This window comes from Rattus norvegicus, chromosome 11 (genome assembly GCF_021556685.1).
Source record: "Rattus norvegicus strain SHRSP/BbbUtx chromosome 11, alternate assembly SHRSP_T2T, whole genome shotgun sequence".
NCBI classification, from domain to species: domain Eukaryota; kingdom Metazoa; phylum Chordata; class Mammalia; order Rodentia; family Muridae; genus Rattus; species Rattus norvegicus.
The window spans coordinates 89037430-89063555 of record NC_141544.1 but is presented as its reverse complement, the minus strand read 5'-3'; the positions used below and the strand labels follow the sequence as shown (position 1 = coordinate 89063555).

General features: G+C 40.7%; 1 protein-coding gene across 1 annotated transcript in view; it reads left to right on the top strand.

Annotated features, from left to right (window-relative positions):
- Tprg1 (tumor protein p63 regulated 1) overlaps positions 1-26126 on the top strand; it is a 127510-nt gene that overhangs the window by 100438 nt on the left and 946 nt on the right. Inside the window, 1 exon segment of the mRNA NM_001108320.1 lies at positions 18333-18486. Within this exon segment, the coding sequence (NP_001101790.1) occupies positions 18333-18486 (154 nt within the window).

The window sequence follows — 26126 nt, the reverse complement described above, 5'->3', positions numbered from 1 at the left end:
AATGCTTTGTTTACTTCAAAAGGCTTTTACAAGTATTCACTGCATTAATTCCTGAAAGCAACCTTGAATGTTAAGCAGGCATGAGTCATGACTGCCAGGTGGAATGGACACAGAGAAGCTGGGGCACTGCTTTTTGGTCATAGTCACAGAATGTCATTGGTGATTGTGGAAGACTCCCATTAGAATTGTTCGAGAGACCCTGAAGGTCCTCTCTTCACATCTCACTTCAGCTGATTGTTGTAAAGATAGGGCCACTCTTGTGGCTCTTTCTAGTTCTCTCCATGATAAACGGTAGGCTAGCAGGGGTGGTACCTCCTTCTTGAATTCATTTTGCAGAAGTGCAAGAATATCCTTTATGTTTTGCCTTGATGATTCTGGGTGTGAGAGAGAAGATACAATCTGTTTAAATCTTTCTAGCTGGGCATCGTGGTGCGTGCCTTTAATCCCAGGGCTTGGAGGGCAGAGGCAGGAGGATCTCTGTAAGTTTGAAGCCAGCCTGGTCTACAAAGAAAGTCTAGGACAGTCAGGTTTGTTTATACTAACAAACTCTGTCTTGAAAAAACAAAAACAAAAACAAAAACAAATTTTAAACTTAAAAAATTATTAGTGAAGGAACTCAGGCAATAGGTTAAAACTTAAGCGATTGCAGAATTTAAACACACCGTAATACTGATTATCTCTGCATGATAGGATTAGATATAATTTTCTTTTTGGTTTTCTTTTTATACTTATTTGGGCTTAAAACCAATTCTCCCCACTCCAGTACCTGTAAACTGTCATGCGAAGATAGCAGCCATATTGGGTTAAGTAGCATACTATCCTCACATTTGACTTTGTATTTCCACTTACTTTGGCAATTCTGGAAACATCCTTTTGCCTCCCTGATTTGTTCTCTATGAGGGAGAAATAATAATGAGGCTGGAGAGATGGTTCAGTTGTTAGAGCACTTGTTGCTTTCACAGAGGACCTTGGCTCAATTTCCATCACCTACGGTCGTTCACAACTCCAATTCCAGGGGACCTGTCACCTTCTTTGGGCCTCCACGGGCACGAGGAATATGTCCAGTTAGATATATACATGTGGGCAAAGCACTCATACACACTTACTGGAAATAAATCTTGAGAAAGGCAATAACAACAAGCTCTTTGGTTTGAGAGGAAATTATAAAGAAGTAATGCAATTTAAGGACTGGCCTGTGGCCTTTAACAGATCTCCAAGTGGTGGTTCTGCTTTCAACAGTCAGAGCTAGAGAAGTTGATGAATGGCCTTTAGCTTTTATATGGAAGAAGCCATACAAGTTTGCAAAAGGATCTAAGCAAAGTCTTGAAGGTGATGTATTATCCCGTTTTCAGTTCTTCCCCCGGTGTCCTTTAATGAGTGGCTCTCAGATGCTTCCTAATGAAATGCTTCAGGTCAACCAGAAGATGCTTGTTTAGATTATCCTAGGAGAATGCCGCAGAGACCTGTTTCCAGGCCTGATCCCAGAAGTTGGAGGACAAAGAAGAGGTTTCTGCATCCTAACATGCATTCCAGCACAGGTTGGGATGCAAGAATTTGAAGGTTCCCAATTTGCTCATCTTGGCCTTGCTCAGATCACTCTACCTAGCTGGAGCCGAAGCCTCTGTTTTAGAGGTGGGCTCAGTCTAGTTCCGGTCTAATTGCTTTATGTCATTCATCAGGAATTCCTTTTCTTTGGTGTTGCCAATTGTGGGGAGAGATTGTGTCCACCACTATCTGCTTTGTTGCTCCCGGGTTATAAGTGAGGTGATGGGTCGGCTGCTCTGGCAGGGTGCTTAGCTTCACTGCCAAATTTAGCAAGTTGCAGGCTGGGTCTGTTGGGAAGGGAAGCCCTCAGTGACTATCTCTACCTCCACAGACTGATGGCAACATGCCCTGAGGGGTCAGCCACCGGCTTCTTTTCTGTTGAACTTCAAATTGAAGGCTTCCTGACCTGGACCTTGGATCCCTACAAGGTTGTCTCCTCCAGGAGGAGTTTGGCAGAGAAAGATGGGGAGGGAGTGACAAGAAAGGAAACTCAGGTGTCAAGGATGGGCTTGCAATACCACAGAATCCTCTAATTTAGCAGGCACCGGAGTAGATCCCCCTGTTCACTCAAACACTCAGCAAGGCCTGCTCTGGTTAGGGCCTGCCATCTTTTTTTCTCACTGTCCAAGAGAAGCTGCCTCATGGCACAGCCAGAAGAGTCCATGGTGTGGTTTTTTTTTTTTTTTTTTTTGGTTCTTTTTTTCGGAGCTGGGGACCGAACCCAGGGCCTTGCGCTTCCAAGGTAAGCGCTCTACCACTGAGCTAAATCCCCAGCCCCCCATGGTGTGGTTTTTAAATGTCCCAGCCAACATTTAAGAGCCTGTTGTCTTGACTCTGAAGTCTGTCCCTATGTTACTGTCACTTTCCCAATTCAGGTCCTCACCCTCTCCATGCAGAAGTTGCTTCTTGGTCTTCCTCAGTTTATACTCTTTAAAAATCTACCCTGCCTGTCAAATTCTGCCACTGAATCTTCAGAATTCAAAGTCATGGTCAAATTCATCTTTCTTTCCCCAGTAAAAGACTTTCCTTGTCCCCTGTTGCTTGTAGAAACATGTTACAGGACAAGATAACTTGTTTCAATTGGTCTTTAAGCCCCTGAGTTTCCCGACCCCAACATTTTGGTTGGTTTATTCTATAAATGTAAGCCATACTGGGACATTCAGTAGCTTTTGTACAAAACTTTACACTGTCTTTGGATTGTACTATGCGGGATGTGAAGAGAAAGAAAAAGGATGCAGCTACCTGGAAAATCCGTCAGTACCTTTCTCACCAGATGGAAGTCCATGGAGTACAGGCATGAAGTTTAAGGTGAAGTTTATGTTCGGAGAAGGATGATGAAGACAACTGGTCACCGCATACATCTGCCGTGAAAAACCTGTGGAGCTGGGTAAAAAAGAAAGCTCTCCCTTGAAGAAATTCTAAAGAATGCAATAAGCAGACAGGTAGCTTAATGTCTCTACATGATACAAGAGATAGCTATATTCATCTGTGGGCTTTACTTTGTTCCTCATGTGCAAGAAAATGACCTGCGACGATAAATTAACACAATCGAAACATTCTTCATTCTACAAGACTCTTGTGGGATGTTTGGTTCAGAAATAGAGCTATAATTACCACACGCTCCTGCTAGCACCCAACTCCTTATCCCTCCAGACAGATGATAAATTATGCTTCCTCAGGGGGAAATATAAGCCTTGAGGTCCAGCAGACCAAAGACAATAAATACTTCAACAATTTAGAGTAGATTTTTGGAACTTTAATCTGTGTGTTAAATATAGAAAACAATGTCTGATATGTAAATTGCTATGAGATAGGTAGATTGATTATAAAGCACCTGGTAAATAAATAGGTCTATGTCTTATCATTCCAGGCTGTCACTCACCACGCAACTTTGCTGTCTGTAAATACGGTGTACTCTTCTTGACTATTCTATTATCTATCTATCTATCTATCTATCCATCTGTCTATCTACCCAAGTTCCTTGGGGTGGTGGTGATTGGAGGGCTTGGAAAATACTGGTTATTAAATATTTCAAGCTTAAAATGAAAGCTCATTTTTCTTTCTAGGTAGGAGCCTTCAAGACTAGGTCTTATGTATTGCTCCTATTAGAAATGGCATTCTTTTAATCTCTGAATAGCTACTTCATATCCATAACATTTAAATGAATTGCAATTTTATTTTCAGGGTGGACTGATCAAGTCCAACTGTGAAACCTTCCCATCCTTGGCATTCTCTATTCCTCTCATGGCTTTTCTCCTTCGGTCTTTCTTAGAATGTTCTTTCTAACAGATGCTAAGCAACCTGAGCATAGAGGAATTTTCATGGTCAACCATGGAGCATGCCACCTAGGCTAGTATTTTGTGCATGGTGCCATTCAGTGCACTTTGTTGAATAAACCATGTTGGTGAGCTACATTCCCTTTGTGTGGTGTTCTTTACTATTATATTCAACACTTTCTTGACCTGAACTGTGTACATCTCAGTTAAAACCAAAGAGACACAAAAGGTCTTGGTGTCTTTGACCAATACAGTCTTATCAAGAATCTGCTTTGATATCCTAAACTCATTTTGTACAAATGCATGAGACATGGTATGAAAAGACCTCATTTGTATCCAAAGTACATTCTGGGGACTTGAAATGTAAATGATCAAGTCTTCTCAAAGTACAGGTCTGATTTAAGCATGATGCAGGATTAATTAACAGCCAAGCTCAAACATTGCCTTCTTGACTGTTACCCGCATTTGGATGACACTTACAACACACACAGGTTAATTTGCCAGGCATTGAATTGTTCAGTCACTTCCTAATGACGATATAAAATAATGACTTATTTATTTTTAATTTTAGTGATAGCATCATTTGGTCTTTGAACATGTAAGCCATTTCTTAAGCTTTGACCAAGTTATATACTTGTGAATCCAATTGAGATTGTACCTCTCAGTTCAGAAACATTTTTAAAACGTGGGTACCCTTCATGATGGTAACTAAGTGCCTGTCTTCCTGAGACTTTACAACGTTCAGTGCTTTTGCCTTGAGCACTTAGCCTAAATAAGTCATCAGGACGGTTTGTTTGTTCTGCCTTAAAGTTTCTGATCAAAAGCGTCCTTATGAAAGATCAGCTGCCAAATGTGGAATTAAGCTATGATGTACATTTTCCATGCCTAATGCCTCCCAACGTCAATTAGAAAAATCAACTTTTCGCAATGTACTTTGCAGCAGAAGGTAGGACAGAGTGTCAGAAATCCCCCTGTTCCTGCCACACGTACTTTTGCTGTAAGAAATCCCATCTGGGAGTAGGAAGAACAGAAGTTGGAAACTGTTATTTGAGGGTGAACTCCAGGTGAGCCTCAGGGTGCCAAATCACTAACACAATGACTGTTGATGTTGGCTAAGAGGTAGGTACTCTGCCTACAAAAGAAGGGAGAAGTGGCCCTGGCATGGTCCCAGTGATGGGCTCACTGTCACAGTATTGTTTTCCTTTCTTGATCACATATCTTAATAAGGACATTGGGGAACTAAACCACATACAGACAAGAAGAGCCTGGCTGGCCAGGGATTTTCTCCTTCTCGAATGAGGAGTTGAAATGATAAGGTGTTTGTTGTGACTGGTATCTTCTAAAATAAGTGATGAACACACACACACACACACACACACACACACACACACACACACACACACACACAGTCCCCCCCAACAGACAGATACAGAGACACATACCCATACACACATACACATACATACCATACTCATGCACATATACATACATACTCCCACACATATACACATATGCATACTCGTACACATCCATACACTCCTACACACACACACACACACACACACAAACCTGAATATAGAGACAATCTATCATAAATAATTGTTTCAATTTAACCTTTAAGTGATCAAGCACAGAACAAGCCAAATTATAAATTAATTTGAGGAGGTATTAAGTTCAATACATCCACTGTATGGTAGAATGTTTATTTCTATTGTGGTTTTAGACTGATGTTACCTGTAGATCATTGCTAGAACCTTCTTCTGCATAGACTACTGCCCTGCAATCAGATAAAACCCATGATCACTCTCATTGTTCAGTGAAGACCTGTGTCCTAGGCCTACATTTCCCAAAGCACATTGCCTTTACTTCATTGTGTCCATCCACAAAAGGAGCCCTTGGGTATAAGGGAATTGGCAAATTGTTCTGTCCAGCTATTTGTTCTTAGGTCTAGTAGCAATAGGATGCCTAGGAGCTTACATGTACACAACCATGAACTTCTGGGCCTACCTCAGATCAACTGAATAAGAAACTACAGTTCAACAGGCCTTGGATGATTTTGATGCATACTGAAGTTAGTCAAGCATTGCTCTAGACTAGTACTTTTCAACCCACAAGTCACATTTTCTCCTATAGTCTTAGGAACTCCAACTATGAATTTGCTTGCATTCATACTTCATAACTATAATTTTGCTACTGAGTGGTGATGCTACTTACCATGTGACGTGTGGGTTTTCCACTGGTTCCCACCCACACTTTGAGAGCCACTGCTAGACTATGCTCATCCTGCCTTGAGACTTCGAACTGCCCTGCCCCAAAGGTCCCACATGGACTTTGCAGGCCTGTGTGAGATCTTTGAGAGTTTTCTCCATTCAAGGGAAATGTTTTGATGTCATTGGATGTATACTTAGGACTGAGCGATGACTAAGAGGTGCTCTTTTGAAGAGTAACCCACTGATGGAGCATGGAATCATAAATTACTAGTTCTATCTAATCCATGAAGCAAAACCTACCCAGTGAGGAAACGACATTAAGACTGGAGATAAATGACTGGAGAGAGGAGCCAGCTCTCTTTCCGTTCTGTTGCTTTGCACCTGGGGAGAAACGCAAAACTCAAGTGATCAAGAGACACTAAAACCTCAAGCTCATATGTACTAAGCAATGCTGTAGTATCACAATAACATATCGAAATCCCCAGGAAACCTTAGCTCATTTCCCCCAAAGCAAATAGGTGCTACGGAATGTGGATGAATCATTTCTATTTCAGGAAATGTCTAGAATTTCATGATATATTTTGTTGTACATAGCTTAGTATTTTTTTTCTTTTGGCTCACTTTCTTCCTCCTTTTTATCTTATGAATTTCTGAATTGGTACGAGAACATGGAGTACTCAGTTACTTCATGTTTACCTTTCAGTTCTACTAAAGGATGGCTTCAAACCTAGAATGAGAGGTAGTCAACACTCTATATACAGGCTTATGGGCAGGTCAGCTGAACAGATAGACATGGATATGTGATCCTATAGTGGTTTTTCCAAAGTCAAATAGTAATGTGTAATGTAATGCAATCTGCTATTCCCTGAACCATAGCTTTTTTATTATTATTATATCAGTGTACCTCATGAAATGCAGGGGGTATTTGGTAAATGAATTTCATCTGAAATTTGGTAGAATGATATTTCTTGGGTAGGGAGTGAACCATGTGATTCTTGGAGGACAACTAGAATGACTCTTGTTGACCATGACCAACCCAGGGTAAGTGTTGAGTGTAGATTGTATCTGTGACAGACACTAGAGATGGCGGGGTGGAGAAATGTTTCAGTGCTGAAGCGTACTTGCTAATCTTGCAGAGGAGTTAGATCCGGTTCTCAGTGCACACATGGGAGCTCACAAACATCCCAAGTTCTAGGTCACAGGGATTTGATGCCCTCTTCTAACCTCCTCAGGCACCAAGCATAGTCATCATGTCCATATCCCCATTTGGGTGAAACACTTACAGTCATAAATTAAAACAAATATTAAAAAAATAGTTAGAGGTGAGCAGTTTTGCTCTTCCCATACCACTTGTATGGACTAGCACTAACAAATTTAAAGAGGAAAGTATGCGTGTCATATGCAATCATTAAAGCTTGTACCATTCTAATTCTCCCAAAGTCAGAAGAGTAAATTTGGTCTTGGCTGTGGGAACTTCATCCATGAGGAAGTACATGGAGAGATTGGACTTCTGATCTATGGGCTGAGCACTGAAGTCTGCACTCTCCTAGGCATCCCGCCACTCTCCAAAGGGCATGCAGCCTGATGCCAGACAGCTCTGGTCCCTGTTCTTCTCATTGCCCTGTGTGGATTCTACACCATTTACTTTCAGTCTCTCTGGAAAGGAAATGGAAATATTAGATTTGGAACATTATTTTTCTGCTTTTGGATACGTTTTAAATTTACATTTCAAATGTTATCTGCTTTCCAAATTTCCATCTATAACCCCCCTAGCCCACCCCCCTCCTCCTGCTTCTATGAGGGTGTTCCCCCACCCTCCCACCCATCTGCCTCTTCCCGCCTCCCTGCCCAGACATTCCCCTACACTGAGGCATCGAGCCTTGGCAGGACCAAGGGCTTCTCTTCCCACTGATGTCCAACAAGGCCATCCTCTGCTACATATGCAGCTGGAGCCATGGGTCTGCCCATGTGTCCTCTTTGGATGGTGATTTAGTCCCTGGGAGCTCTGGTTGGTTGGTCTTATGGGGTTTGCAACCGCATAAGAACTTTTTTTTTTCTCAGAACATATGATCCATTTTTAACCTAGATAGTATAGAGACGTGAGGCTTGCATATTTAGTGTACTCCAACGTATGTTCCTTTTCAGATGAAAATGAAAAGTAACCCAAATCAAGGGCTCATGTAATTCACCTAATGTCCCAACCAAGTCATAATAAAGACAGTTGTCACAAGAGGTTTCCTTAATTGTGTGACATTTTTTTTTCTTGTAGTCTGGCATAGAGCTATTTTTCTTCTCTCTCTCTGGCAACCTTCTGGTATAGAAATGGCCGGTATCTATGTGAGCAGCTATAGTAAACTACACTCAGATCTTCTCAACCAATGTACATGCAGGATTCAGCCCCTCCCACCTGGGTATTTCTCTAAAACGTCAACGTTTTGTAAACCTCAAAACTGACATTGGGTTTTTTCATTCATCTAAACAGCCTTGAAGCATCTATGTAATTTGGAATGATAGGTTAATAAAAGATTAAAAACCAAGAGTGGCCAGATCCCTCTAGGCTGAGGAATGAACCTTTTCAATTAAATAGTTCTAGAGTAAGAACTGTAGATGCAATATTTTTTAAAGCATTTAGTTATGTATTAGAAGATGGGGAACATGGAAGTGGTGGATATGACTTATACACAGAAGCTCTTCCTGAAGAGTCCAGAGTTCATTTGGTCACCTAATAATTGCATGGTATATTAGTGAAATGACATTGAAACGCTCATAAATACTGTAAGACAGCCTCAGGAAGCTGAAGCATTTGGTTGCAGCTCTGAGAAGTTATGGTTTCGAATACTATGTGTGGCAGAAATGCACTTAACGTGTCTTGAATTTTAGGCCAAGAAGGATGTTTCAGAAGTTCATGGGCAACTGGAGGGCCCTGAGCCATTTTCTGATTTTTGTCTGGATTAATCTGAGTTGGTAGTTAGTCTTTGCTTCATGGTGATGCTTATCCCTTAAACACACAGGTTATTATTTCTACACTAGAACAATACAGGCTCTGTGAAGAAAGAGTGAATGAAGAAAAATGATGCCCTAGTTGAAGCAAGAGTTTTAACATTTGGTGGTAAAACAAACAAATAAATAACAACCAAAACAAAGCCCTAGTACTTTTTAAAAGGCAGAGGCTAGGTTGGGTTCAGGGGAAGACTGGCTTACAATAAGACTGGGCACTCTCAGAAGACTGATCTTTATCTGCTTGGGGCCAGGGGTGAACTCCTTGTTGGGATGGGTGGTTCCATTCTTCATTGTCTTGTTGGGTCATGGGAGATATTGGGATTACTAGAAGCTATAAAATCTAATTCTGGTATCAGTTCCTGCATGTGCTGCTGGAAGGCTTTAGACCTCCATTTTATTGTGTGTAGAACAGAGGGTGGAAACCTCCCATGTGAGCTTTCAGTGAGATTTAAAAATGGGGTTATCCCCTTATCTTATGATGATACCTGTTTCTAAAACATGTATGTTATTGTCACTGCACTAAAACAGTGTAAATCCTTTGGAGTGACACTTTTCGAATGGAGAAAAATAATGCCCTAGTTATATCAAGAATGCTGACTTTCTAGTAGTTTTTAAAAACTATTTTCTGTTCAGGTTCAATGCCAGGATAGTAAACTAGCAAGAGGATGCAATGGCCAAGCGAGCTTAGCTCTTTTCCACCACTTCAGATACAGTCCAGCTCCAGATACTGCTAGGAGCAGATAACCTCTTCCTCCAGTGTTCCCTTTAGCTAGCACTTGCAGTGTTCAGACTCAGCTCAGATCTGTGGACTGAAAAATGAAGTGACTGTTCCCTTAGCTCAGAAATATCGGCATTAATTCCAGTAGCTCCGTGTCATACGTGTTTCATACGATCTCTTTGAAGTAATGGCAACTTCACAAGGGACAGTGGGATTAACATGTAAAAGTGTTTTGTGTTTTCGACAACATGGTCTAATGAACAAATATTGAGTGTCTGTCCTGCAGTAAATGTAACTCAAAACTTCTTATTTTTACTCATAGAGTGCATCTTCAAGAAAATTTATCACTATCTTTATTCAAAATGGAAAGCTTGCTACTTAGCTTGTTATGTACCTTTTAATGGCTAGTCTTTCACTTCTGGCTGTCTCCATCACCACTGCGGCCACACAAACTTTGATGCCTGCCTCCTTCACCCTTATCTTCTTGATGACGTGCAGGAGGCTGACAGACGGAGGAGCACGGCCCCACTCATGGCTGAGGACCAAGGAGGACATCTGGCTTGGTGGTGTTTCCCACTCACCTCTGTGAACACAATGCCTCTTCATTCTACAGTTTTGAGTTTGGCAGCCAGAGACAAGTTTCCTCAGTTAATTAAACCACTCCCCACTGACGCTTCCATTAGGCTTCATTAGACAATTCATTGACTTGCTCATCGCCACTCCTAACTTCTCATCACAACTTCTGTAGACTTCTAGAGTTCTTACGGCCTGCTTCTCTCCAAAAGTTTGTTCAGTAGTACCCCAACTAGAAATAAATATTGTCACATAAAGGCCCAAATCATAGCATACAGTGCACTTTTTTTTCTTATATAGCTATCCTGGGTTCCTGTATCTTCACTTAACTTCATGTTATATTTTAAAATCACTTTCTCAGTTTTTCTGTCTTTCTGTCAACCAGCACCTCTTTTATAAAGCCCAGTATGGATTTCTTGGGAGCTATGCAGCTTTAAAGAACTTGTGTAGGATTTGGTATGCGTTTTCAATGAGTAAGCAGTAACAGACTGGAGTCTTCTTCCCTAGGCTGCACTGTCAGAGCTCGTTTCTTTCTCTGAATTCACACTACAATAGAATCCAGAGACACTCTCTTGTTCTTAAGAAAATAGATCAGCAAATACGAATGTTTATTTGAAGTAATAGTTACATATTATGGGAATAACACTCTAAAACACTTGAAGGCATTACAGAATACCAGGCTTGTTGTCCAGAGAATGACAATGTCAGGGTTTGCTAGACTATGACTCTAAATGTGACAAAATCTGATGCTAGTCTCATCAGTAAAAAGATGTGTGTGTGTGTGTGTGTGTGTGTGTGTGTGTGTCTGTCTGTCTGACTGACTGACTGACTGACTGACTGATGGTCATCTATGTCTGTGTATGCTTGTGATGTGTTTATGGATGGTACATGTGTTGCTCGAGCATGTGAAAGCCAGGGACTGGTGTCAGCTGTCTTCTTTTCTCACATTTCACCTCTCCTTTTGCGATAGTCTTCCAATGAATCTAGAACTCACTGATTTGGGGACAGTAGATGGTCAAACAGCTCCAGGGGTCCTCCTGTTTCTGTGCCCATGGCTCTATGATTACAGGTTCATGTGGCCCCACTTAGCCTTTTTGGTGGGTTCTGGGGAGTCCAAAGCCAGGGCTTCAAGGTTTCAGCTCAAATCACTTTACCATTTGAGCTATCTCTAATCCCAGGCATCATTTTTAATGCCAGCATGACAGATACAGACTCCAAATAGGCCATGCAAATGCTCAACTCTAAAAGAATTGTAAATTTTGTCTTTTAGCATCACTGTCAGCTGGATTAGCTCTCCACTTCAATGGTCCCAGAGAAACTCCGATTCTTCCTGTGAAACATGCATTTCCATTAGAGAAAATGGCCTGATGAGAAGGATATTTTTATTTAACCATTTGCCTGTGACCAGTAGTAATAGTAACTAGTTCTCATGTTAATAGTTTGAAAAATCGAGCTAGAAGAAGAGAAACGACAGTCTGGAGTAACGTGTTGATAATGACAGAAAACAGCCCTGGATGGTATTAGGACACACAACCAATAAACTTAGCGGTTGAGCATTGCTTAGACCCTTTTGGCAGTCGGCAGGCAGCTACTTTCATAGAGGGAAGTGCTCGAGAGCATGCAGATCCTGTGAGATCTCAGTATAACCAGGGGAGCCTTGCAGAGTCCAGTCTCTGTTTCTGTAGCATTAAGGAGTCAAGAGTAATGGAACATAAGTGATGAACAGTAAATCCTTTCTTGGCCAAAACATGTGGGGACTGGGACAACTTTTATTAAGTCGTGAAAGATTTAGTTATTTTTAGTATAATCTAAGACAATAAGTGGATGATATTTAGAATAACTTCCTTCTAAAAATATCTACCCTCATAAGTTCTGAATTTAAAAAAAAAAGTCATACTTTCATGTCATTTAAACAGAGTGCAAAAGGAAGCAACCCTTTGCTCCTGGTGGGTAAGAAGTGCTATACATTAGAACTCCCCCACAGATGATCTAATGTAGTTACCGTTATCTTATAAGAAGAGAAATAGTGACTCAGAAAAGTACCCAGGTCCAAACCACTACTCCAGTTTAGCTGATGGCTGGTCTAGGAAGCTTATTATTCTAAAATGTAGCATTGCATATAGGCGTAATATGACAATCTCATTCATATGCACACTTTAACACTATGAATCATAAAAACTTGGGGTAAACCCCTTTTGGGGGACTTAGTCTTCTTCCCCTCAGCTACTGACTGACTCAACTGGTCAGACACAGTTGTTCCAAGCAGATAGACAATCTTTGTAAGGACTTTAAGGACCATCAGAGTGGGACACCCACAAAGCCCTTGGTGACCCTTTTTGTGATAATTCACTCAGTTTAATTGATTTGTGCCTTTGATTTAATACCTTGAGGTCTGTATGCCTGCAGTTAAAGACCAACTCCAGGTCAGGTCTCAGCAGCTGCCAGAGGCCTTTTGGTGTTCATTAAGTGTCCATTTTTGTTTGACATCTTGTTTAGCAGATACAATACAAAATTTGGACTTCCAGCACAGGTCCTTTTAAGGAAGGAAACAGAGAACAAAACCCTGAGAGGTAATTTTCCACCATCTCCATGGTGTTATAGATAAACACCTGGAGAGAAGTTACTTGGTCAACTCATCAAGTAAGATAGCCATCTGTCAGAGTCCTAGGGTTCTGGAAAGTTCTGCATGGAACCACACAGTCTCCAAGACTCTGCTTATGAAGTCTGCAGTGCTTCTGACTTTGTCACTTACTTTTCCCTCCTTTAATAACCTACAGAGTTTCTTGGTTGCCCATGCCAGTAAACGGTTAATCTCACAGAGCCCAAGGCCCTGGAAACTTCTGGGAGGGAGCCAGGTGAGCAAAGAGAGTAGATAAAGGCAGCACCTGCCTATGGGCTTGGAACAGCCTAGAGACACCAGAGAATGTAAACACATTCTGTAGATCTCATTGTCTGACTCGGTGCCAGCGTCTTTTGGGTTCTTGTCATGGAAAATATTTCATCTGAGGTCATTCAATGAACAAGGGAGACTTGAATACCCACCACAATGCCAACTCGGCCCCTGCTTTTGTCCAGATTAAATAAGCAAGGGACTAACATTTCAGTGGGTCTAGAAGATCAGCTTTTTAACAATGAAAGCTGGGAGGTAGGAGAAAGGAGACAGGAAGAAAATAAGCTGTGCTGTTCTGAGCTGCTCTGTCCTGCCCCCACCCCTCCTGTGGCCTCCCGTGTTTGCTCACCAGTACTTACAAGCACACGCCCTGCGTTTAGAGTAAGAGTTAATATCTGTGCTTCCTCATAAATCTCCATTCAGTGCCTCAAGCTATGTTTTTAATTCTGTGGTACAGCTTTGAGATTTGAGATGAGTGGAAAGGAGGGGCGGCTGACGAGGTAATAATGGAAGCTGCTATTTCTCATTCTGGGGAGCAGATTTTGGCTCACACCTTAGCAGAGACTCTTGGGAGGCCTAGAGGACTCTTGGGAGAGCAATGGGAACAGAAGTCAGAAAGTTGGCTGTGTTGTCCTATGCAAAATAATGCATGGCTTCTCCCAAATTCAGGGAATGTACAAATTTTAACCCAGAGAAAGTACTGATAGAGCATATTTCCTAGTTCAGGAAGAGGGAGAGGAGGCCTTCCTCAAAAGACTCAATCCTGTCTTATAAAGCTTGTGATTAAAAGGATGCTTCTTTTCATTCAACTGGAACTACTTTGTGTACTTAAAGCATACTTCTTCCTACACATCATCCTCTGGCCCTGTGTGTGCAGTTCCTTGGTAATAAACTAACTCCTTCTGCATGCCCTTGCTTTGTTGCTGTAGAAGGTAAACTCAGTTTGCTGTGGTGATTGAAAATAGTAATTGCCTCGGCTTTCGACAGTGCCGATAACTGTATTTTAGAATTGTGAGTCACTGAGTAAAACAGATAATTAACATGGGTCTAAAAACAACTGAGGCCTTTTGAAAATTCTAGTTCTTAGTGTTGTGTGTGTGTGTGTGTGTGTGTGTGTGTGTGTGTATGTGTGGAGAGAGAGAGACAGAGAGAGAGAGACAGACAGAGAGAGAGACAGAGAGAGAGAGAGAGAGAGAGAGAGAGAGAGAGAGAGAGAGGAGAGGGAGGGGAGGGGAAGGCATGGAAAACATCTTGGAAAATTCCTTCTAACTTATGAAGTCTAGTGTCCTAAAATTGACCATGACAAACTTTCTACCAAGCTCTCTCCTGGAGTGACTTCCTCTCTCATGAAGCTGTTGCTCTATTTTGGCCTCTTTCTGGGAGACATTGAGGTTTACCAGGAGCAAAGACCACATTGCCTTTCTTGCTTCACAACTATGGAAATGCAGGCCAAATGCAGCTAGAACTCAGAAATAACGAAGTCTCAAGGAGAATCTTTCACTTCTGCAAGGTTTCTATGTGTGTATTTGTGTTGGTCTAGAAAGATCAAATGGTAGCCAAGGAGGCTCAGAGATCATTTGATTTGCTTCTGGAACATGGGGGTCTGTAACCCTCATTGGCTATAACTGCATGAACAGGGTCTACGTGAGTGGTGACACTAAAGACAGGGCATATAGGATGGGACAGGTGACCACTTCTGAGCAGATTGAAGAGACTCACTTAACCCATTAGAAAAGCTAGTTCAGGAGCTGCATTCATTTCGTCTGAAGAAATTAGAATTGAAAGCCAGCTTAAGCTTTTCACTCAGAGTTCTGTTCAAAGAACTTAACTTTAGGGAATCATAGACACTAAGCCAGCAGTTCTCAACCTATGGGCTGTGACACCTTTGGAGGTTGAATGACCCTTTTATAGGGCTGCTGTATCAGATATCTTCCATATCAGATATTTACATTAAGATTCATAACAGTAAGCAAAAATATAAGTATAAAGTAGCAATGAAAATAATGTTATAGTTGGGGGTCACCACAACATGAAGAACTGTATCCAAGGGTCACAGCATTGGGAAGTATTCTGGGGACAGAGTCATGGGGACGAGAGGGACTGATGGCTTTGACAAGCATAAACCCTTCTGAGATTTACTGTGTACTGAAGCTTTCTTTCTCCTGTTTGTTACGATTTGCTAGCAGTTCTTGACTTGATGACCTGATTAAGTCTCTTCTTTGTTTCCTATAATTACATTTATGTCTCTTGAGTTAGTTCAAAACACATGACTGTCTAGATTAAATAAAATAAAAAATATAAAATATGTATCAAGCTTTGAATATGTGTTAATTGAATAACATCATACAGTGTGCAAACCTTTTTTCATGTATTTTTTTTTAAAGAAGAACTTATCATGTATGTATATATGTATGTGCATGTAAATATGTGTGTGGGGTAGGGAACGGGTGCTGGAGGAGGGCATCGGAGTTCTTGGATCTGCACTTCCAGCTGGTTAGGTGTTAAACCCTGATATATGTGTAATGATTGGAAATCTATATTACTCCTAGATACTGACATAACTAAATGTCACAAACCCTAAAAGACTAAAGAGTGGTAGTGGAGGTCATATAAATTTTATTGTATGTACAAACATATTCAGAAGGTTCAGAAGGAGAAATAAGTCAGATCCCAACTCACAAAAAGGTTCAGAAAGGGAAATATAACTTGTCTATTACCCTACTGTATTGAGAGTCACAATCCTGACTGACGGAAGACTATTGTCGTCTGGCTGTGCTTCATTCTCTATTTGATTACCTTGCAGTGTTCTTTTAGGAACATAAGGTACTGTTGTGTTAAATATTTCTGGTCATAAAGGTGTGTAGAGCCACCATAATTTCCCCAAAGGTATAAACAGAAGAGATGGAGACCACAGACATGTCTCCTTCTACTTAATATTTTTATTAATTAATTGGGAATCTTATGCAGTGCACCCCAATCATGGTACTTTCCCAATCCTCCCAGATCTGGGCTGTGGCAAGGCTCACTTTAAATGCTACCATTGGAGGGGGTATTTAATTTTATATTTTCTTCCCAGGGTCTTAAACAGATTCTAGTGTTCCAGGGAAGGTCGAAATGATCAGATATTTAAGTTATTATCCTTCTTGAATTTTATGATTGACTTTCATTTAAGGCTTTCTTAAATAAAAGACAACGTGGGCTCATTAGGGAAGCTATCTTGCTAGACTTTATTCATCCCTTTTGCACGAACAAAATTGTGCTTGGTGCCTAAATTGACATGTGAAGCAGTAAATATTTCTATTGTGCAAGTTGTTTTAATTGGCTCAAGCCAGAATGCTCCATAAACCAGCAAGCATGTGTTCATAAAGCTTGAGATTTATTGCCTGGGCAGAAAAAAATGAAGAAAAAAATTACAAGGGTTTGACCAGAGTCTATAGAGCATCTGAAAAGCTGGTTTGAAAGGGAAATTCAGAGGCTTGCTTCAGACTTTCATTTTTCCTTCCCTTCCTTCCTTCCTTCCTTCCTTCCTTCCTTCCTTCCTTCCTTCCTTCCTCTTTCCTTTCTTCCTTCCTTCCCTTATTTTTCTTCTTTTTTCCTTGTATACTTTTTGGGGCAAAGGATTAAGTACCACAAAACCCTTGAGTTTCAGTTTTCAAATATAATCATCAAATACCTGAGAACTGGGCAGTGAGCTGTGCCAGGTTCCCTCTTTCTTTCCTTTTGTAAGACACAGCTTAAAATCAGTCATTGGGAGGGTGGGGCTGTGTGAGCATGTGCAAGGGACTGTTTACAATCACCTCTGTATGGATAAACATTCAGAAAACACTCGATATTCCTGAAGGAATCCTTCCCTAATACAGGAAGTGACGGCTTTGTGAAGGCACCACAATTAAGCTCTGGTTTTTCAATCTCAAAATCCCAGGATTGAATTTCTAGAAGAAATGAGCCAAGTGGGATGCTTCATGGAGCTGGTTAGAATTACAGCCAACTTGGTTCTAAAGCTTGTTGAATGCAGAGCACCTGAGCGTGGCTTCATTAACCATCAGGCACCTCTCTGCATCCTGAACCCACTGAAACCGCAAACCCTAAATTCTGATGGGCACATCATGACTAAGATGCTACGCACTGGAAAGTTTTCTCAGTGTATCCACACTCTTCCTCTGCCATGACTAAAGGCTTCTTACTCCTGTTTGAATTTCACTTTTTTACATTTGGATTTGACGAATGACTAGGTTAGGTCAGACATTGGCTTTCTTTGACACCTTAGGAATTGGGACTTAGGTTAGAGATAGAAGCAGGCAGAATCTTTTGGTGTGCCCTTTTCTGCAACTTCATCTGGTAGACTTTGTGCAGGAAGCAGAAGACCAGGAGATGTAGGAGAGGGAGGAGTGGTTGACTTAGGAAAGTAAGGATTTTGAACTGTCCTCTTCTCTCTCAAAGGTCATAGAAGGTCATAGATGCCCTGCTATTCATTTGTCAGATCTTATGTTCTTTCTCTGTCAGTTCTTCCTTCTGCTTACTACTCTGATTAAATGATTGCTTCTGGGGTCTGTGGAGATGCCTCAGTGCTTAAGAGTACAGGCTAATCTTCCAGAGGACCTGGGTTCAATTCTCAGCACTCACATGGTAGCTCACGACTGTCTGTAACTCCAGCTTCAGAGGAACCAACACCCTTACACATATATACAGATAAAACACCAATGCACATAAAATGTAAAAATGTTTTTAAAAAGTAAGTGATGGCTTCTCCTCATGTCATATCCTCTCTCACTGAGAATCTCCCATCTTTATGTTCATGTCCCATCGTTTGACACTTCCTCCTTACTTCTTCCACTCATCAGAACATCAACATGAGGCCAGCATCTATATTTCCAGCTATTGGTCTCTGTCCTGAGTGAGGCTCACATTTCCATGTGGATTCTCAACAGTCTTTTGCATCTACCCGGCTTGAAAGCAAGTCCATCTTTTCACCTCTTACATTCATTACCAGTTTGGTTTGAGATAAACCACTTACCCCAAAAGAAATAGCCTCAGTGGAGGGTCACAGTTCACTAACACGTTCTTCGTGCTGATTCTATCTAAGAGACATTGTCAATCTAATAAAAATATCCTCCCTTTAGGAGACCAGGAGAAGGCCTAAGGATTTGCTGGGGGAGCACCGAGGGGTGGTCTGTATTGTCTCGTTGGAACCCGTGGTCCACTGAGGTCCCCTATGCCACCTTCACTGAGCATCCTATGAAGCACACCAGTGAGAAGTTCCTTGAGATCTGCAAGGTAGGTGGCACCTTGTCACATGTCAGCTCTGTGGGTAAAGCTGTGTGTGTCTAGAACATATTATGGTTTAAAAACACTTCAGACACAACCTGAAGGTCAGATAAAAGTTCAATGCCTCTTTAGCCGTGAAGAGTATAGCTTTTTCATAGAAACCATTTATATATATTTATATACTATATTTATGTGACCATAATGTGCCCCTTCCCTCTTGTTATTTTCTTCTAATAGAATATTATAAAAACCATAATACTTATGTTTGGCTTGATTGTATTTATTGCAAGAGGGTGCACGTGATTTTTTCTCTATACAGGCACATGGCAATTGGCATATTTGGGGGAGAAATATGGAATAGTGTGGAGTATGTTTTGTCATATTGGCTCTGTGGTCATATCATCCAAAGCCATTTCTTTCCATGAAGTCTTGGTGGTTTCATATCTAGAGTGAATGTGGTCGAGTCTACCCTTCCTGCTGATCTCACGGAACTGTTACCCACTCAAAGGAATAGCATACTTAAACGCTCCACAGAACTCAGAGCAACCGTGTTTCATGTCATGCCTTCAATTATCATCCTCTCAGATTCTGAGATCTTCATTGTTGGGGACAGTCCCTTGGACTATCCTCTTGTTTCTAGATGACTTAAGTTCAGGGACACTCTACAAAGAAAGTAAAACAGCAGCGTCTGAAGGTTTAGTGGAAAAATCAAGCTATTTTCACAAAACCAAATACACAGAGTATGGACATACAGAAGGAGATTGGTCATTTTTTCTGTCATTTTTTTTTAAATGTTTATCTTGATGTCTGTTTTACTTTAAAATGTTGTAACTGGTTTAGTATAAATTCAAAACTTGGTTGTTGGTAAGTTCTGTTGCTGGCACGTTAGAATTCTTGTCTTGCATTAATGTTCACGTTTATGCAAGTCAGTTTGTGCAGTGTAAATAAATAAATTGGTAAGAACCTTAATGTACGAGCCTTTGAGGCACCATGTCTGTGATTAGAAGCTAGATGGGAATTTAATTCCCAGTAATGCAGAGAGAAATTGCCTTCGATCCTTTCTGTGCCCAGGGAAAGTTAGAGGTCCTCCTGGGACTCATGCAGGTGTCCTCGGAGGTTCAGGGTTTCAAAACTGACCCTGGCTCCGACTACTGCCCCTACTGAATTGTTCAGGGATCATGTTGCTGCACTTCATGTGATACCAGTTTCGCAATCCCACAGGCAAAGCATCAACATCAGCTCCCAGGTTGACTCTTTACCCCTTACAGCCAAGAAACCAAAACAAAGTGAGAACCAAGACCAGCACCATAAAGCTTCCACCCAGCTTGCTCTAAGATTGGACTTGCTGAAGACGTCAAGAGGCAGAGGGAAGGTTTTGTTCTAAAGTGTCCAGCTTCAGGGCACCAGATCGCCCTTTGTTCAGAAGTGCCTTCGAGAGGCACACGTTTCCATCATATCGTTTGTCCTTTACAATTAACATCTTCCCAAAACCCCTGGTTTTCATTATTAGCAATGGAAGAGACATTTACTAAGATGCCTGTTAATCCAGACTAAAAAGCATATTCATGAGTTTTCTAAAGGGAATATCCTTTTATTTTAAAGAAAAATTTTAATCATTAAAATGATATATATTTTGTATTAATGGCTGGATTTTCTTAATATAAATACTAAGTAATTTAGTTATTAAATGCATCACTTCCTGGGACACGCCTTCTCTTATTCCTTGGACTTGATGCAGTAGGTACTTAATTCTGAACGTCCTTTGCTGGAAGAAGTTTACAATGAGTGATTAAGGAGAAGGTTCTATGAGTGACAGAGAAGTGCAATGCCCTCATAATACTTTGTTTTAGTCGGCTATGTACAGATGAAATCAAATAATTTTTCAAAAGACATGAAAGGTCAAATTTTGAAAGGAGTTTGAAACATTGTCTAAGCATTTGTGAATGTAATTGGGGGACCAGAGCCTAGTGTACTAGTGCTCCGTGTGTGTGTGTGTGTGTGTGTGTGTGTGTGTGTGTGTGTGTACATGCATTTTTGTGTATATGGCTAATCAATATTAGTTGTTTGGTTGGTTTTTAGTCAATCATATTACTATATGGCTCTGTGAAATGTGTTGATTTTAAGGTTCCCTTTTCTTTGTGTGAGTGTGTAGAACATAGACAGGATTCCTTACAGAGCAGAGTAGGTGGTTTCTTCAAGGGATGAGAGCAGAAATGACCAAGGGGGACATCTCATAGGGTAAAGTCTGGAGGAACAAGTTTAGGTCACGGTCAGGGAGATCATTGCTAGATCATTACTTTTTCAACTATTCATCTATGTCCAAGGTCTGTTTTTTTATTCTTGGCATCAGCCTGGAACTTTCATTTGCTAAAGCCAGTCCTTACTCAGAGATCCTTCCAAATGCAGTCCTCTGGGAAAGCAAACAACCTCCATATGGGATGTGAGGTGATACAGCTTTGGTCTAGGTCCCCGAGTGTCAGCTTCATTTTGTTGTTGCATTATATGTCATAACTATATGTAATCATGGCTTTATCCAGGATTGAGTTGGAGTAAGACTTTGCTAAGCTAATGTAGAAGAGGAGATTGGAAGAGGGCTTCTTGAGTCTTGAGTAGTGCTTATGTGAATATTACCTGTAACATGAGATTTTTTAAAGGATTATGTTTTTTTCAATTTCTCTTATTGATAAAATAGGAGGAAGAGAAAAATGAGAGAAATGCTAAGTCAAACTCATGGAGCAATTCACCTTAATTTCACAAACACTGTGTCACACCCAAGGAAGAGAAACTGTGAAGTTGAGTTACACGTCACCAAAGTGTTCAAAGAACTTACAAGCTAATGAAATAACCTATTATTAAAGATATATTCAAACTGATCCTTTTACAGAGTACTTTACTTAGAATCCCTTTGTTCCCTGAACCCTTTCTGGCATTTGCTGAATACAGGTAGAATTGTTGCTAAGGACACAAACATTAATGAGATAATATTAGAACTATATGAACGTAAGCATTTAACAGAAGAGGCAGGTAAATAGGCAGAGATTTAAATGTGGAAACCAAAGAATTGAAACAGAAGTTTGATTCCAGTAAAAAAGACTGGTGGTTGATAAAGGTGTATGTAGCATCCACAGAGAAAGAATAATTCAGCTGGTGTGTAATCTTACAGATTCCCCTGATATGAATATATAACAACTGAGATAATAGAAATAAGATCCCTGTGAGTTAGGAGTTCAAATTACTCGTCAGGGAGTGAATAAGAAGCACGTGACTGACATGATATAGAAAATGGTAGAGAAGTTAGGATGAGGCACTAACTGGTTGTTAGATGGTGGCTACCTCTTAATGGAGATAATCTGAGTGGGAGCGTTAGCTTAGCTTATGCGCTGTTATGCTCGAGGAATCAGTAGAGTAGTCAGACAGGTAGAACTTTAGGTCTGAACTGCTATAGAGATGTTGAACTGGAGAGAGATAATTGAGCTCAGGTGACTTCACATCAGGGCTGAGTTACTGGGTATTTGCTTAGGAAGGTATTTGACAAGGAAGTAGTAATACATATAGATGTTCAAGTTCATACATATCTCTAAACATTACCACCGAATCTTGTTTCTCAAGTGTGATGTAACTTCCTGTTCCCATCACAGCAAATGTAGGTCACTTCCACATGACATTTGGCTCAAAAGGTTTCTTTCCAGAAGATCTTCTTACCAGCTCACCTTAAAATCTTCAGAAATCTGCACATGTGCCATGGTCGGTACTGCTTATAATACACAACTGTGAGAATGTAAGGTACTGGATTACTGTGCATTTAAGATCCTTGCATAGTACACAGAAAGAATCTCACATTGTTATATCAGTTTACACTATATTTACTGCTTATAGTGTATATTGATAGGTAAATCAACTAACAAAAACTATAAAATAGGTGTCAACATCTTCATTTTAAAAATCAAGGCACTCAAGCACAAGGATTAAGGGAGCAAACTAAGGCCATGTATTAAGGAAGATACATCTATAGCTACCTAATCGTTACCAATATTCACGAAACTTGGTATAAACCTACAGTAGTTCCTTATATATACATGAAATGCTGTGTGTGTGTGTGTGTGTGTGTGAGAGAGAGAGAGAGAGAGAGAGAGAGAGAGAGAGAGAGAGAGAGAGACAGAGAGAGAGAGAGGAGAGAGAGAGAGAGAGAGAGAGAGAGAGAGAGAGAGAGAGAGAGAGCAGATGGGGGAGGAAGGAAGGGAGGGAGGGATAGAGAGGTGATGAAGGTGTGTAGCCAAGCAGGAAACTGAAATCAAGGGAGAATCTGTATGCACTGCCATGCCAAGGGAGACGTGTATATATTTCTATCTTGCCCTCAGGCTCAACCTGTTTGACCCATTTTGTATTTAGAAGACATTGCCTTGCCTTTTTCCTTTAACCCTTGCTTTGCTGAATTTCCCAACTTTGTGGCATCAACCACTGGAGAAGCACTAGTGGCCCAGACTGAAGTTCATGGACACCTTGAATGATTACAGACCAACTACAGAAATTCACAGCAATCCATTCAATAGTCACCTTCACTCTATCTATTCAAAAAAATTATTGGTTATTTTATTTATTACACTTCAAATGTTGTCCCCCTTCCTGTTTTCCTCTCTGCAATACCTTTTCTCTTTCCTGGACTGTTTACCCATTCTTTCCAGGGAAAAATTGAAACAGAGTTCATAGTTTTTTAACCACATTTAACTTTAGCCACTTGTTTTCCTTTCACATGAATTCAGCAAATTCTTATTGGCTATCTTCCTGATTTGGAGCTCAACAAAATGACAGCATGTTAGGAACCTGGAATCCTAAGGAATATTCAAGAGAGTTCACCCTGGAGTCACTTGTGGTGTGTGTGTGTGGGGTGGCTTTCAGAAAAGTTTATTCACAAATTTGTATGTAGTGTTCATAAAACTGTTAATTGAGGAAATTACAAGGTATTATGAGATCTCAGAAAGGGGGACTGCTATGTCTGAAAAGTGGCAAAAATCATATCATTTTGTGCAAAACTTGAGGTGATTTAAGAGTGTGTAGTCTTCAGAGCAGAGAGTTGAGGTGGTCAGGATGAGAACGTTGGTCAGATTGTGTGGAAACTTGTGTCGAAAAAAACGTGCGCCATCTTCTTAGTTTTATCTATATGCTGAGTTATCCACAGTTACAGGGTTCGTGCAAAGCAATGGATAATTCCAGGTAAAATGTTCACACACACACCATGCATTTTGACCAGCACTGCAACTTGACAAGTACTTTTACATCTTCAGTATTGGACAATTTGCTCCTCATCCCAGGGTACCTCTTTCTCTACAGAGAGAGGTTGAAAACCTGTGGCCTGAAGGCTTGGAAAACTCTCTGAGCTCAGGAATGTGGGCCTGCAGGCATGAAACCTGGTCCCTTTGCCCAGTATAAACAGGAAGTAAGTGATGGTCGTAATAAAGAAAACTGAGATTCTAGGCGGGAGCTGCTGGCAGACAACACCTGAAGCTACCAGGGGCCCAGGCACTCAGCTGGTAAATAATTGCTGTAAAGTCAAGCATATGCACCTCCTCCTCCTCCATGAACACTGGTGTGCTTCACCTCAACCCTCACACAGCCCCTGTGTAACTGGAGTTGTTAAAACTTGACCCTTTGTTTTTGAGACAGAAATAAAAGCGGGAGACAGAGGTGGGTGTATAAAAGCTTTTAGACAAAAGTATGTGGCTGGTGGCATTCATATCAGATGACACAGCGTTCCTGTCACAGAGATTGAGCTCAGGTGCTTGAAATGCTCAAGAGCCAGCTTGGGGACGTGGCCTTTTGTCTGCCACTCCTTTAAGGAGCAGCTTGTCTCTGTAAGCATGCCTACCTCCTTTGAGAGTGTTTCAGACATGGCTGGGAATGAAGTGTAGCTAATGAAATGCAATGTGTTGAATATGAAATAGTGTCAATATTTTCTTTCCAACGCTTAGATTCTGAGACCACAGGGGATCCATAATAAACGAGGCTTAATGTGAGAGCCGAGGAAGTGTTCAGTAATCTAGTTTGACAAACACTGATCTCTAAGAAGGCACTACAATCAGACAGGTGGTCTTGGCAAATAGAAATGTTGAGATGAATTGTTGTACCTTTTAGGAGACTGTATATTTTGGATGGTGATGGTGATGCTGATGATGGCAATAGGAGAGATAATATGCATTGTTTATGAGAAACAACTTTGTAATTGTTTTTGCAGTGATTCTGAATCCCAGCCTTATCCCATTACACTACCCTGCCCCTACTATGTACACATAAGTTCTCTCTCTCTCTCTCTCTCTCTCTCTCTCTCTCTCTCTCTCTCTCTTTCTCTCTCTCTGTGTGTGTGTGTGTGTGTGTGTTCAGAGGTAAGGGCTCCACAGGATGGGAATGCAAGTTCGAATGAGTAGAGACTTCTTGTGTTTTAGTAGTGCTCCAGGTGTCTGAGAGACAGAAATGCAACCGAAGAAAAGTACTGTGATAATTATTATTAATCATTTACTTTTAGTTTATAATTATTAGTTATTTACCTAAATCTCTGCATATCCCAGTGCTATTGGATACCAGAAGAAGGTGTCAGAGTCTATGCAACCGGAGTTTCAGATGGTTGTGAGCTGCCATGTGGCTCTGAACCCCGGTACTCCACAAGAGCAGCAAATGCTTCAAGGTGCTGAACCATTTCTTCAGTCCCAGAAGAAAAACATTTTTTTTAAATTGGGTATGCAGGGAGGCATTATGGAAGGGGGAGGAATGTGGTTTTCAATCATGGAAGGAAAATGGAAAGTACAAAATGTTGTGGTTGAATTATGGACTGTGCAAGTTAGATAGCAGTTCAATGCTTTTTATTAATAATTTTCCTTTTAAAGGAAAACATGCCTCTAAACTAAGCATAATGAAAAGAATAAAAATATGACCTTGGTTTGAATGAAGAGATTGGAGCAAGCTACCTGCTTGGTTTGCTTTTTTTCTTTCTTTCCTTTTTCTCTTTACAACTCTTGTCTCCAGTGCAAAATTACCTATTACAATAACATTCTGGATAATAGTGTTGTTTTTGATTTTCAAAACAATTATTTGTAATTGTATTATAATTACTTACTCTTATAGCCATAATAAGTGTAGTTCTCATCTCTCATCAAAAAAAATGCTTCTTTTTGTATCAGATGGGGACTTTTACATAGATTCGCAACTGATCAAAATGAAGGGAGTAAGTGTCTCTTGGATGCCCAACCCCAGTGGAATGTACAACACAGCCATTCATGGAGCATTGAAGAAAAGGGAAGAGAAATAGAAAGACTATAAAGCCTGCAGATGAGGATGCCTGCTTTTAGACAGTGTCTTTTTTGATGTGATGGGAAATATGAATGCCTGGATTTTGACATAATGACCTCAGCCTTCATAGTTAGGTTGAAATTCCAAAGATCCTGTCCTTACTGGTTCTAGTAGTCAGTGGTAGCAGACAGAGGGGAGAATTGGTTTTCTCCAGGGACAAACTCCCATATAAGTTGTCCAATGACAGACCATAAGCTCTGAATACATATGTACACTCAATAAGGTTGCTAAAATATTCATGCTTTTAGTTCTCCAAACTAAGAAAATCAATAACAAAAGTTCCACACTGTTGCTCAAGCATTGTGCTTAAG